This window comes from Dreissena polymorpha, chromosome 1, assembly GCF_020536995.1.
Source record: "Dreissena polymorpha isolate Duluth1 chromosome 1, UMN_Dpol_1.0, whole genome shotgun sequence".
NCBI classification, from domain to species: domain Eukaryota; kingdom Metazoa; phylum Mollusca; class Bivalvia; order Myida; family Dreissenidae; genus Dreissena; species Dreissena polymorpha.
This window is the reverse complement of record NC_068355.1, coordinates 39,980,501-39,993,857: the sequence shown is the minus strand read 5'-3', so window position 1 is coordinate 39,993,857 and position 13,357 is coordinate 39,980,501. Positions and strand designations below refer to the sequence as shown.

At 36.1% G+C, this 13,357-nt stretch overlaps 1 protein-coding gene across 2 annotated transcripts in view; it reads left to right on the top strand.

Annotated features, from left to right (window-relative positions):
• Window positions 1-13,357, top strand: part of LOC127877443 (serine/threonine-protein kinase PAK 1-like) — a 29,404-nt gene extending 16,047 nt beyond the window's left edge. For both annotated transcript variants that reach the window (XM_052423339.1, XM_052423327.1), the window contains exons 4-8: window positions 1,552-1,683; window positions 2,255-2,390; window positions 5,809-5,872; window positions 10,496-10,981; window positions 12,636-13,357. In XM_052423339.1, coding sequence (XP_052279299.1) covers window positions 1,552-1,683; window positions 2,255-2,390; window positions 5,809-5,872; window positions 10,496-10,981; window positions 12,636-12,954 — 1,137 coding nt within the window. In that variant the 3' untranslated portion in view covers window positions 12,955-13,357. The remainder of the gene's footprint in view (window positions 1-1,551; window positions 1,684-2,254; window positions 2,391-5,808; window positions 5,873-10,495; window positions 10,982-12,635) is intronic.

Below are 13,357 nucleotides of genomic sequence, written 5' to 3'. Positions count from 1 at the left end.
ATTGTTATAAAAAAATCCTCAGGCCAAATCCCCAACATATAAACAAAAGAGACTGATGAAAACAGAAAATGACATTACTTTTTTTCACTTGTTTACATTACTTTTTTAAATACCCACAAGTTTACAGTCCATACAAATGCCAAGGTTTTGTTTCACATCAGTGCAGGAGTGTTCGCGAGAATCATGAAGTTTCATGACTACTCCTTAAATTAGTCCTACAATTGTAGTCCTTAGCGTATTTTCATTTAAAATTAATAAAATTTAGTGTAAATTTGAAGCGCTTTGGCATAAATAATTAAATGAGTATCATGGTAGTCAATTTTTCCAAGAGTATGTATTAGTCTTGGGGCTTGAATTACTTTGTATCACACTAGTAGTTTTGCCTCTCGTGTGATAGGGCATAGCACTAGCCACCTGACGGATATATACTCTTTGAACAATAATATTGACTAGCATAATAGTCTGTATGGGTTATTTTTCCCATGACCATGTGATATGTTGCATACAACTGTTGTTTGATAAGTTTTACAAAACTAGGAATATGAAAAACTTACCTCTTTTAGTTGGTACTGTTGATTTGTATACAACCAATGTCTCTTACTACTGTAAACGTATGGAAATTCGTCGGTATGAAATTTAGTAGTTTAATAAAAAAACAACTAATTCGTTGACACGTAATATCGTGGATTTCAAATAAAAAACAACTAATTCGTTGATATGTAATTTCGTGGATTTCAAATTTTCGGGGAAGACTGACCGTCATAATTATTAAACTTTTATTAAAAACTCAGAGTTATAACGAAGCATTATCTGCTAATCTGTGTTGTCAGCAAGACTTGAGGTTAATGTGCACTGAAGCATGTTGCTGATAATTGTCGATAAGAGCGATAAAGTGGCACACTTGTTGGTCCCCGCTCGCTAATTGCCATCAATGTTGTTTTGACAATATTTGTAATTCTCAGCGCAATCGGTCCTCAAGTAGTAACAATTGAGTAATAAGGTCCCCAAAATAAAACCGTTATCTCTCTCATCTCTTTTAACTTTAATTGGCACTAATTGACATACGTGATAAATCTGAAAACTGCGTCAAAAATGATATTTTATATAAACACGATACCTGTTATTTATACTAAGTAATCATTAACATCGTAGTTCTTATCATATTAAGTAATCATTAACATCTTAGTTTAAACATATATAATTTACGCCAAATGAGTGGAAAATAACAACACCATTTTTAATTCGGAAATATTTTAATTAGTCAAGAAATAGTGTAATGTGACGTACTGAAGTGAAGTAACTACAACAAAAAACAAATATCTTGAATTACCGACAACAAAAGACAATGTCGGAAATGACATACGGAAATGACCGATTTCGGATTTAAAATGTATAAATAATCGCTGGTACTTGAATTCGTGGTTCAGCGGACCAACGAAATCCACGAAAATTCGTACCACACGAAATTTAATGATTTTACAGTATACAGTCTGCTGATAGACTATGACAGGAGTTTGAACAATCAAAAGTTTGTCTGCTTGTTTTCTACAGGTAGCAGTTTCCATAGGCTCAGATGATGACCTCGATGAACGCAGCTCACAACCCAAGGTCAAATTTGATGGAGCCAGCAACAAGCACAATGACGATGTGTTTAAACTCGAGGAACCAAAGAAAAATGATGAGGTTTGGATGATAATTTTTGGCTGATTGCAACACTTCGGATTGTGGTATTGATTTGTTAAGCATTTACAGCTGTTTAACACTCATTTCTTAAATGCATCTGGGCAACCTCTGGTGACTCATAGCTGTTGTTTTCTTGCCTAACATGCCTTAGATTGTAAAACAAGAACTACCAATAGTCCAAAGACACTTACAAATAAAAATTTGTATATGGGTAAAATTGTCCAAAAAAATAAGTTAAGTTTATAAATAGGTTTTATGATAGTAAATTATTTACTCACTTTTGAATGTTCGAAAACCAGTAAATCTGTAAAAACATATTTATATACTAGCAAGAATAATTAAATTGATAAAAATGAGGAGAAAAAATAGCCATTTAAAAAGTTATGTTTTGATAAATGCTTCCAGTGGGATTTGAACTCATATCTACAATGACCTACCAGTTTACAATGAGAAATTGGTTAAATAAATAGTAATTAAAAGATTACCTCTTGAAAATCTAATACCATATAAGCTGTTGATGTCTGCTATTGAAGTCTTAAACAAGACATTTAATTTGTTGGTACCTCTGCAGGTGAAAAAGGTAGACAAAGTAACAGATGAGGTGGCAAAGGTTACAGTTGAAGAAAAACCAAAAGAAGAGCCAGTAGCCACAAGAAGGCAAAAGGAGCAGCCAAAAATGTCAGACGCCGAAATCAACGAGGGTCTTAGTAAGTCTGAAAATGTTTGAGAAATTATGAACAAGTGAAGGAACATTGATTGCTCCACCATTCTGATTTTTATGCCCCCGGATCGAATGATCAGGGGTATATTGTTTTGGCCCTGTCTGTCTGTCATTCTGTCACTCTGTCATTCTGTCCCAAAACTTTAACCTTGGTTAAAATTGTGCGATAACTTTTGCCATATTGAAGATAGCAACTCGAAATTGGGCATGCATGTGTATCCCATGGAGCTGCACATTTTGAGTGATGAAAGGTCAAGGTCATCCTTCAAGGTCAAAGGTCAAATATATGGCTTCAAAGCGGCGCAAAAGGGGGCATTGTGTTTCTGACAAACACATCTTATGTTTTTTCAAGATATGAATTAGAAGTAATGCTATTCTATAGCCTTATGCATTACTTAAATATTTCTATGGTTGTTGGTTAACAGGAGGAAGGTAATGTTTGGCATAAATAAGAAGAACTTAAAATCTTTTCTGGAGCATGGAAAACATTTTAAACCATGGGGTGCTGTGAAATAGCCCTGGCAGAACTAAAAAAACACAAAAAACTAAAAAAACACAATCACAATTTTTATTTAAAGCACTAACCAAGGCTATTACTTGTAATATAAGTTTAGCTGTACAAACGTCTAGATCAATCTTCAGAATACAGCACTGAATTATAGGGCTTGTCTGCTGTATAACCAAACCCAGCTCACTGTCTTTAAGGTCATACTTTCAAGGTTGTATCTCTGTGTCAAAGCCTTGCCCAAACTTGCCTTGTTCTGTCCAAATACTTCTCAATTTGACTATTTGACCAGTTTTTCTTAAACTTTAGTTTGCCTTAGAGTCAATTAACCCTTTCAGTGCTGGAACCGAATTTTGAAGGACTTTGCAAACAGTTTGGATCCAGATGAGATGCCACAGAATGTGGCGTCTCATCAGGATCCAAACTGATTGCTATTCTGATAGTATTCTTTGAAAAAAATCAAAGAAAATGCTAATTTTAGAAATTCAGCAGATGACATTTTAGCAGACAACAAATTTCCCAGCATGCAAAGGGTAAACATTCAAGTGGTATGGGTTTATGGCTTAATCTGGTTGCTTGAGGAGGTATTATACATGCTGAGATATAAATTAATCCATGCTTTTTGGCATGTATAGGCACTCCACGAGCAGCTTTATTTACATCACATTATGATGGTCAATTGTTTACTTTGTATTCAAATTTCTTTAAATTGATTTAATATTTCATACTTAACATGAAATTGGTATCGAGTCCTGAGTTGAAAATGAACTATTAAATAACGATTTTATAGTGCATGCAACTCAGATTTATTGTTGCAATTTAAAATTTTGTTATTAATTATTGGTTCATTTAATTTTGATTCAATGTGTCTGAATTCAAAATGTTGTGAAAACAGCCACCATTCGAAAATAGGCTCCTCCCACTTTCTTTTATACAAAATCTTGGGGTTAAAGTCAGGGAATTAAGTAAAATGGGTAAATGTGTAGCCATTTGCTAGATTGTTGAAGACAGAATACACACTGATCACAGTCAGTGAAAGCTCCTGTATTACTTACACTAAATGGAAATCAAAGCTGTGTATTAAAACAGTTGATGACAAGTCGTTATGAGGAAGAAGCGTTGCACACTTCAAGTAATACAAAGTAATTGTTAATGACATTGGTCATACAGAGAATAAATTTCTCAAGTATGCGTGAAGTGCAAACTTGTTAAAATAATGATTTATGTAATTAAATGACTTGTAAGTGAAATAATATAATGAGAGTGGTAAGCCATATATGGCTGTAAATTACATGTGATATTTTACATCTGTGATGACTGTACACATAAACGGACAGATTTTCTCTGTCAGACATAGTTTTAAACCACTGTGACTACACCAATAAAGGCTAAATGTGAATTAACTCAAATATAGTCAGCAGAAAAAGAGGAATAGTGTCCAAATGTATATTAAAATAAACATGTGTTGTATCAGTCTTAATGTCCTTATACTAATATAGAAAATGCCAAAGAATGAAATAATTTCAAATTGTCAGGATATTTGTATAACAAAATTTAAAAGGTTTGTTCTGTGTAAAACAATAGCTTATTGTTTTTATGTATTGTCAACTTACTTACATGTAACTGACCAACACTTCCCAGTGTGTTTGCAGCTGTCTTGAAAGTAGTGCCTTGCACGGCACACAGTCTGACTGGTTTGTTGAGAAGTATTAAATGGGAACACAACGCAAATGTAAGTTTCAATTCCGAGGCCTAACATACAGAATCCTTAGGCCTACATTCCATAGTTGCTAAGAAGCTTACCTGTAAAGATTATTTGAGGATGGTCTTTTTGTATAATGTTGAGGTAAAACTGACAAAAATAAGGCCCAGTGTTCACCAAATAAGGCCCAGTGTTCACCAAATAAGGCCCAGTGTTCACCAAATAAGGCCCAGTGTTCACCAACCAATCTTAGACTTAAGTCTAAAAGTAATGACAAAAACACTAATTGAGTCGTGCTCTGTGAAAAGGGGGTTTCATGCATGTGCGTTAAGTGTCATCCCAGATTAGCCTTTATAGCCCGCACAGGCTAATCAGGGACGACACTTTCCGCCTACACTTAATTTTTGCTAAGAAGAGACTTTCTTAAAACGAAAAATATACAGGGGGAATGTGTCGTCCCTGATTAGCCTGTGCAGTCTCAGGCTAATTTGGGACAACACTTTACGCACATGCGTTTAACCCCTTTTTCACCAAACTAGTTTTATTGAGTCAAAGTCTATTTTTATGGCCCTCAGTCTATACTGGGGGACATATTGTTTTTGCCCTGTCTGTTGGTTTGTTTGTTTGTGTCAAACTTTAAAATTGGCCATAACTTTTGCAATATTGAAGATAGCAACTTGATATTTGGCATGCATGTGTATCTCATGGAGCTGAACATTTTGAGTGGTGACATAGGGGAGGGGGGACATAGTGTTTCACAAACTTATCTTGTTTATTCTTAAGTCTAAGAATAGGTTGGTGAATATGGATGTTTTACAGAGATCTGAGACATGCGCACTTTCCATGTGGTAGGTAGGTTTGTAATTTCCAATTGAAGAGTCTGGTTAAGAACTGGGTGAAATGGAAAGATCAATCAGACATATAGTTTTTAAAATTGTCAGGTTAAAATGAGAGTATTTTTTTGTAAAGAGTGAAGTATGTATTACACTGTTTCACTTCACAATTGTTTGTCGTATAATGCATGTCACAACAACAACAACAACAAATACCATGTTGACAATATTTCAACTATTTGTCCTTGAACTATCCATACAATGTAGACAAAAGATTTTACCACTCCTGATGAATGGACACTGAACAATTGTATTGTATTTGTTTGTGTATTCTGCAATATTTATAAGTTGTTTGTTGTTTCAGAAAAGTTGTGCAGTCCTGGAGATGCTCTCAAGAAGTATGATACAAAGAAGAGTGTTGGTTCAGGGTAGGATATTAATTTAGTAGATTTTTATCCCGGTCTTACAATGTTGTAATCGTCACATCATTCTATTTTCTTCCTCCCCCCTTTTTTTTAGTTTGATCAGTCCCAGGGTGCAGGATCAAGTGGCTTTATGGGGCTCACAAATGGATGTTAATGAATGTCAGCCCACCAGTGAGTGGTGATTTTTTTCCAATAACTTTTAAAACAATTTTTCTGAAGAATTTAGAACTAGTGCAACTAGCGCATACAAGTTTATATGAGGCCTATGGTAACGTGAAAAACATCATAATTAATTTATTTTTTCCCCGAAAATATTTTCGGTGGAGCATTTAGTAGCCAGTTTGTAGTATGTTATTCCTTACTTCCTTCCTTCCGCCACTCTTTTGCTACCGTTTCTCATAGCGCCTTCAATACTTTACCAATCGCTTTCATATTTGGCATGTAGGTACCTTGCATGGACCTCTACCTTTTGATGAGGTTTGAGATAACTGGGGTCAAGGTCACCGAGGCTAAAAATACACTTCCTTCTGTCACACTTTTGCTACCGTTTCTCATATCGCCTTCAATACTTTACCAATCGCTTTCATATTTGGCATGTAGGTACCTTGCATGGACCTCTACCTTTTGATGAGGATTACGGTCACTGGAGTCAAGGTCAAGGTCACCGAGGCTAATAATACACTTCCTTTTGTCACACTTTTGCTACCGTTTCTCATAGCACCTTCAATACTTTACCAATCGCTTTCATATTTGGCATGTAGGTACCTTACATGGACCTCTACCTTTTGATGAGATTTGAGGTCACTGGACTCAAGGTCACCGAGGCTAGTAATACACTTCCTTCCTTCACACTTTTGCTACCGTTTCTTTCAGCGCCTTCAATACTTTACCAATCGCTTTCATATTAGGCATGTAGGTACCTTGCATGAACCTCTACCTTTTAATGAGGTTTGAGGTCACTGGGGTCAAGGTCAAGGTTACCGAGGCTAATAATAGACTTCCTTCCGTCACACTTTTGCTACCGTTTCTTTAAGCGCCTTCAATACTTTACCAATCGCTCTCATATTTGGCATGTAGGTACCTTGCATGAACCTCTACCTTTTGATGAGGTTTGAGGTCACTGGGGTCAAGGTTGAGGTCACCGAGGCTAATAATAGACTTCCTTCCGTCACACTTTTGCTACCGTTTCTCATATTGCCTTCAATACTTTACCGATCTCTTACATATTTGGCATGTAGATACCTTGCATAGACCTCTACCTTTTGATGAGGTTTGAGGTCACTGGGGTCAAGGTCACCGAGGCTGATAATAGATTTTTTTAGGTGGTTATTAACACATAGATTGACAAAGCGCATCATCCGGGAGCATCCATCAGTTTCACTGATATTCTTGTTTAATAAGCCTGTGTTCTAGGCAAAAAATTTGATGTGTACTGCATTTATATACTTGTACACTATTATGCTGCATGCAACATCAAATTTTGGCACCGATTTCAGACAGATTCAATAATTTTTTCTAAAATGTTAGGATTTCTGCACAAACTGCAAGAAAAACTGTCTTGTATGCACTCAAGATTTTTGAAAACATATTTCAATAACTTGAGATATTTGCAAAAAAGAAGTTCTTTACAATGTGTTTTAATTCCGTCCAGCCCGTGTGTAAACCCCAGTGAACCCTGTTGATCCTGCACCCTGAGTCCTATGTAGCAGGTTTTCCAGTGCGAATCATCTCAGTAATAGAGCTGAATAGGGAGATGAACTGACGATATAAATTATTTGAAAAACATGAATGTAAAAACTTTGTATTGTAAATTTTGCTTAATTGAATAGCCCATTTGTCACGTCCGAATATTCAATTATCCGGAGTATTCAGTTATGCGGAATCAGTTTTATTTCCAATGTTATCACTAATCGGGTGTAATAATCCTGGAAATTGTGCTTTTCATGCATAATCAAAACATCGTTTCGACAAGTAAAGCGTTTAAAAAAAGTTAATATTGGAATTTAATATTGAATTCATTATAAATATAATATAAATTTTTGTTGCATTCCCAAAAGAGAATACAAATTTTGTAATCCAAAACACACTTTCAAGCTTTAAATAAAACGTCCACATGTATTTCCTTTGCCCCCAACAAAAAGCTAGCGAAAACTATGCAGCAATCTACAATGTCACGCCATACGATGCGTGTAATGATTTTTCCCATTTTTTTTTTATTGCTGACCCAACGCTTACGCTAGCAACATTTATTGCTCATGTATTGTCCTGGTAAAAAGCGCGCGAAAATTAGCGTGGGTCTATATACACTGTCGAAGGAAAACTTTGTAGCATGGAGAATGCAGTATCTTTGACGTAACGCTCTTTCAGGTAGTTTAGTATTGAAACAGATAATGTACTGTGTACTGATTTACCGGAAAATCTGGTCAATACTGGATTTAATATTGGTTATTGTGAAAACATGATCAGCAGTGTTAAGACTGCGATGTTTTGACAAATGTGCGCGTTTGCAATTGTTCGACATCATGTTTAGATATGATTTACTGTGACGCAGTTGTGTAGGTTTATAAACACAAACTGAGAATATAGTGTAACATTCCATCACCTATTGCAAACTGTCAAGCAAGACACGTCAACAGTTTGTTTCTAATCAGCAACAAACTCTTTAATTGTTTCTAAGCGTCAACAAACTGTTGAAGTGTGTTACTCGACAGTTTGCATTCGAAAGTTTGCACCTGACTTCACACCAGAAACTCCAGTGTTTGCATTGTACTTGCTCGCATACTACACCTGTTAGTCACGTGACGCTTGACAGACGCTGCATACATGCATAGTGTGAAATGAAAACAAAGGCAGTCGATTGAGCGTGTCTGTCAAAATCGTCGATACGATGCGTATCCTTGGTGATTTGTGACATTCTTTGCTGGATTATAGTGTGGATTATAGTGTGCAATAGAAAATTGGCTATTCAATTAACAGAAATAAGCCATACTTGCTATCAGAATATGTGGAGTTTTTTCAACAGGAAGAGATGCAAATGGTTTGGTGTTTTCAATTTCTATTCAATTAACCGAATTATTTGAATATCCGATATTCAATTAAGTGGAATCTACTGTATTGTAAATTTTAGGAGTCATTTGAGAAAAATATACACTTATTTCCACCGCTAAAGGTGAAGGGATATAGAATAAGGCATATGCGTCATCCGTCCGTCTGTTACGCCCTATGTTTGTTTTTTGTGATTATTTTTTTCTGGGCTACATCTCAGAAACTCTATAAGATATCAACATGAAACTTCATAGGTGTACCGGTATAGATATCAATGAGGAGAAGTGTCATGCACAAGAATCATAACATTACAATTTATTCAATTAGAGTTATTGCCCTTTGTTTTTATGCCCCCCTTCAAAGAACAGGGGGTATGTTGTTTTGCACGTCGGTCCGTCCGTCCGTTGGTCCGTCCACCAGAGGGTTTCCGGATGATAACTCAAGAACACTTAGGCCTATGATCATGAAACTTCATAGGTACATTGATCATGACTGGCAGATGACCCCTATTGATTTTCAGGTCACTAGGTCAAAGGTCAAGGTCACAGTGACTCAAAATAGTAAAATGGTTTCCGGATGATAACTCAAGAATGCTAAGGCCTAGGATCATGAAACTTCATAGGTACATTGATCATTACTGGCAGATAACGCCTATTGATTTTCATGTCACTAGGTCAAAGGTCAAGGTCACAGTGACTGGAAATAGTAATATGGTTTCCGGATGATAACTCAAGAATGCTTACGCCTAGGATCATGAAACTTAATAGGTAAATTGATCATGAATGACAGATGACCCCTATTGATTTTGAGGTCACAACGTCAAAGGTCAAGGTCACAGTGACTTGAAACAGTAAAATGGTTTCTGGATGATAACTTTAAGAATGCTTATGCCTAGGATCATGGAACTTCATAGGAACATTGATCATTACTGGCAGATGACCCCTATTGATTTTCAGGTCACTAGGTCAAAGGTCAAGGTAACAATGACTCGAAATAGTAAAATGGTTTCTGGATGATAACTCAAGAATGCTTACGCCTAGGATCATGAAACTTGATAGGTACATTGATCATGACTGGCAGATGACCCCTGTTAATTTTCAGGTCACTAGGTCAAAGGTCAAGGTCACAGTGATAGAAAACGCAATCATACAATGGCTGCCACTACAACTGACAGCCTATATAGGGGGCATGCATGCTTTACAAGCAGCCCTTGTTGTATGATGTTTTTTGACGATGATGTTGTATGACTGCAAGTAACTCGCAGGCTGTTCTGGCTTTGTGCTGTTTTACTTTGCTTCTTAGAAAGGGTTAATTATTGCCCTACATTTAATGATTCTACTGTATATCATGAGATTTGGACCGTTCCCTATTCAAAGTTTATTTGGTGGGGGATATAAATTCAATGAATTTGTGTTAGATATAAGAAATTGGGCTGAATTTTGGCTCCCGATTAAAACGTTAAAATAACGCTGATACTTTCATCTTTCATAGTATCTTGCTGACTAATAACAGCTAGACACTTGCCAATAAGGACAAAAGTGACTGCCATCAAAATTATATAAATTATGTTTAATCTTTTAGTGCGTCGGGCCGTGTAGTGATGGCAAAGCCAAAGGCCAACCCTGAGGATGTGGTCGCCATCAAAATCATGGACCTCAACAATCAGCCAAAGAAGGAGCTGCTGATCACGGAAATTGAGGTGATGAAGACGTACCGGCACGAGAACATTGTTAACTTCCTGGACTGCTATTTTGTCGATGAGAACCAGGAACTTTGGGTGATAATGGAGTATCTAGATGGGGGGCCGCTCACAGACGTTGTCACGGAGACCGTCATGAAGGAGGGACAGATTGCGGCTGTCACCCGCGAGTGTCTCAGGGCGCTAGAATTTCTGCACGAGCGCAGCATTATTCACAGGGATATTAAAAGTGACAATGTGCTCTTGGGCATGAATGGCAGAGTAAAATTGACTGATTTTGGCTTCTGCGCACAGCTGAGCAACGAGCAGTCAAAGCGGCAGACAATGGTGGGAACACCATATTGGATGGCTCCCGAAGTTGTTTCTAGGTAGGCAGTACTTTCTCAACCTCATAAGGGCAGATATATGAATAAGCAGGAAACATCAAACCCTTTTGCCCCAAAAAACTGTGTTTGTATTTTAAAACAAGTGCCCAACACAGTTCACACACAAAATAAGTGTTGGCAAATGTTTTGGAAAAACTAAAATTTACTTATTTTTTAAATAACTGATGCACAATCAATTGAAACTTTTTATTTTTATGACATATTGTTTTTGCCCTGTCTGTTGGTTTGTCTGTTGGTTTGTTTTCCCAAACTTTAACATTTTGCCATAACTTTTGAAATATTGAAGATAGCAACTTGATATTTGGCATGCATGTGTATCTCATTGAGCGGCACATTTTGAGTGTGTATCTCATGGAGCTGCACATTTTGAGTGGTGAAAGGTCAAGGTTATCCTTCAAGGTAAAAGGTTTAAAAAAAGCATTAAAGCGGCGCAATAGGGGACATAGTGTTTCTGACAGATACATTTCTTGTTGTTTCTTTCCTTTACAAATCTTCCTATTAAAATGTCTTAAATTAAATTACATGAATTAAGATAGCTGTTGTCAAAAATACAAGAAGTCTCATGCAATATTTTGCATGCTAGTGTTTTTCTCCGTATCATTTAAGTGTTTTCCACTGTATCATTTAATAAATACCATCACTATCCCTTTGATGTTGTATGAGTAATCAGCTCTCACTGCCTCTTGAATTTTTGATTGAGTAAGCTACAGCAAAGCTCTTTTCAGAATGATGTTTTGTTTCCAAATGTTCAATCAAAAGTCAATATGCTCTTTGAAAGAATGACTTACGCATAACAGATAAATGCATTATTGTGTCATTTAGATATTCAATAATTCCTCACGTATATAAGTTTGAAAATATTGATGTATGTTTGCCAATATTCAATCTGATATATACGTGTAAAGCTGAGTGGACATTTTCACCCTAAAGCTTGTCATATTCTGGTGCAAGTTTTTAGTAAGTTCCATTCATACTACATCAGGAACTGAGCATTATTATGTGCATACGCTGATTGAATATTAAACAATAGCAGCGAAATAGGGTTTTTATACCGTATTTAACATCCTGAATACTTGATTTGTGATTCATACATTCAATTCAGCATTTCTATGCTGGTATCTTGCATTCACAGTGATCAGTGTCCAACTGCTGTATCTGTGACAGAAATGTTAAGTACATGTAGATGTTATAGTCTCCCACTCTGTGCTTTGTAGCAGAGTCTTTGCTTACCATTTTTGGAACATGACCGATTTGCACGATATTGGGAATTTTAGCTTGAAGTAAATTTACATTAATAGTGAAAGAGTATTTTTTGATTGATAATTTTTGAATAACTATTTATTAAAAATAAATAAAAGCAGAAATACTATATATGTTCATACAGATTTCACTTAAATGGACATAGCAACTTCAAACTATTTATATCTGTACTAAATGTTTTTAAATAACTCGACCTCAAATCATCCAATTTAAATTTTGGGACAAATCACCCCCAAAAGTCCCGTATAGTGCAACATCGATCAAACGGTTAGAAAGACATTGTACTTTACCCCCAAAGGAATATGAACTACAGTAAAAAATACTGTTTAAAAAAACATTGTACTTCAAGCATAAAAATGAAAATTCATTCTTACAGAAAACACTATGGTAAAAAGGTGGACATTTGGAGTTTGGGAATCATGGTGATTGAAATGCTGGAGGGCGAACCCCCGTACTTGAACGAGACTCCTCTCAAGGCCATATACAAGATTGCGACCAAAGGGAAACCGGACATAAAGAACTTCGAGAAACTCTCGCCCGAGTTACAGGACTTCCTTAATAAATCTCTTGAAGTCGATGTTGACAAACGCGCCAATGCCGCCGACCTACTTGCTCACCCATTCTTGAACAAGTCCATGGAGCTGTCAACGTTACGTCCGCTAATCCTTGCAGCCAAACAGGCTACGGGTCACTGAGTTCGAGTAGACTACATGTAACTGATTTCCTAGCTCATGTTAAGAATGTGGCGATAATGGGTGAATACAATGTGTAGATGGCATGTATGGAATTGAGAAGTTATCATTCTGCTTAAAAATAAGATATATTTTTTAGGGGATTTATTTGATTTATCAATAATTTATAACAGTTTGTTGTATGATTTCTTCAAGAAAATGTTAAATTTAGAAACTTACTTCTGTTGTTTGTTAAAAAAATGGAACCCTTCTTACTGAATTGTGTTTCTTTCCAGTGTTAAATTAAAGTAAATTATTGATAATATTGTCTGTAATAAAATGTATGGGGTTATTGCCGATATGGTTATAATATGGTGAAGTGAATTTGTTTGTTTAGACTGGATAGATCAGATCATTATTAATTGAT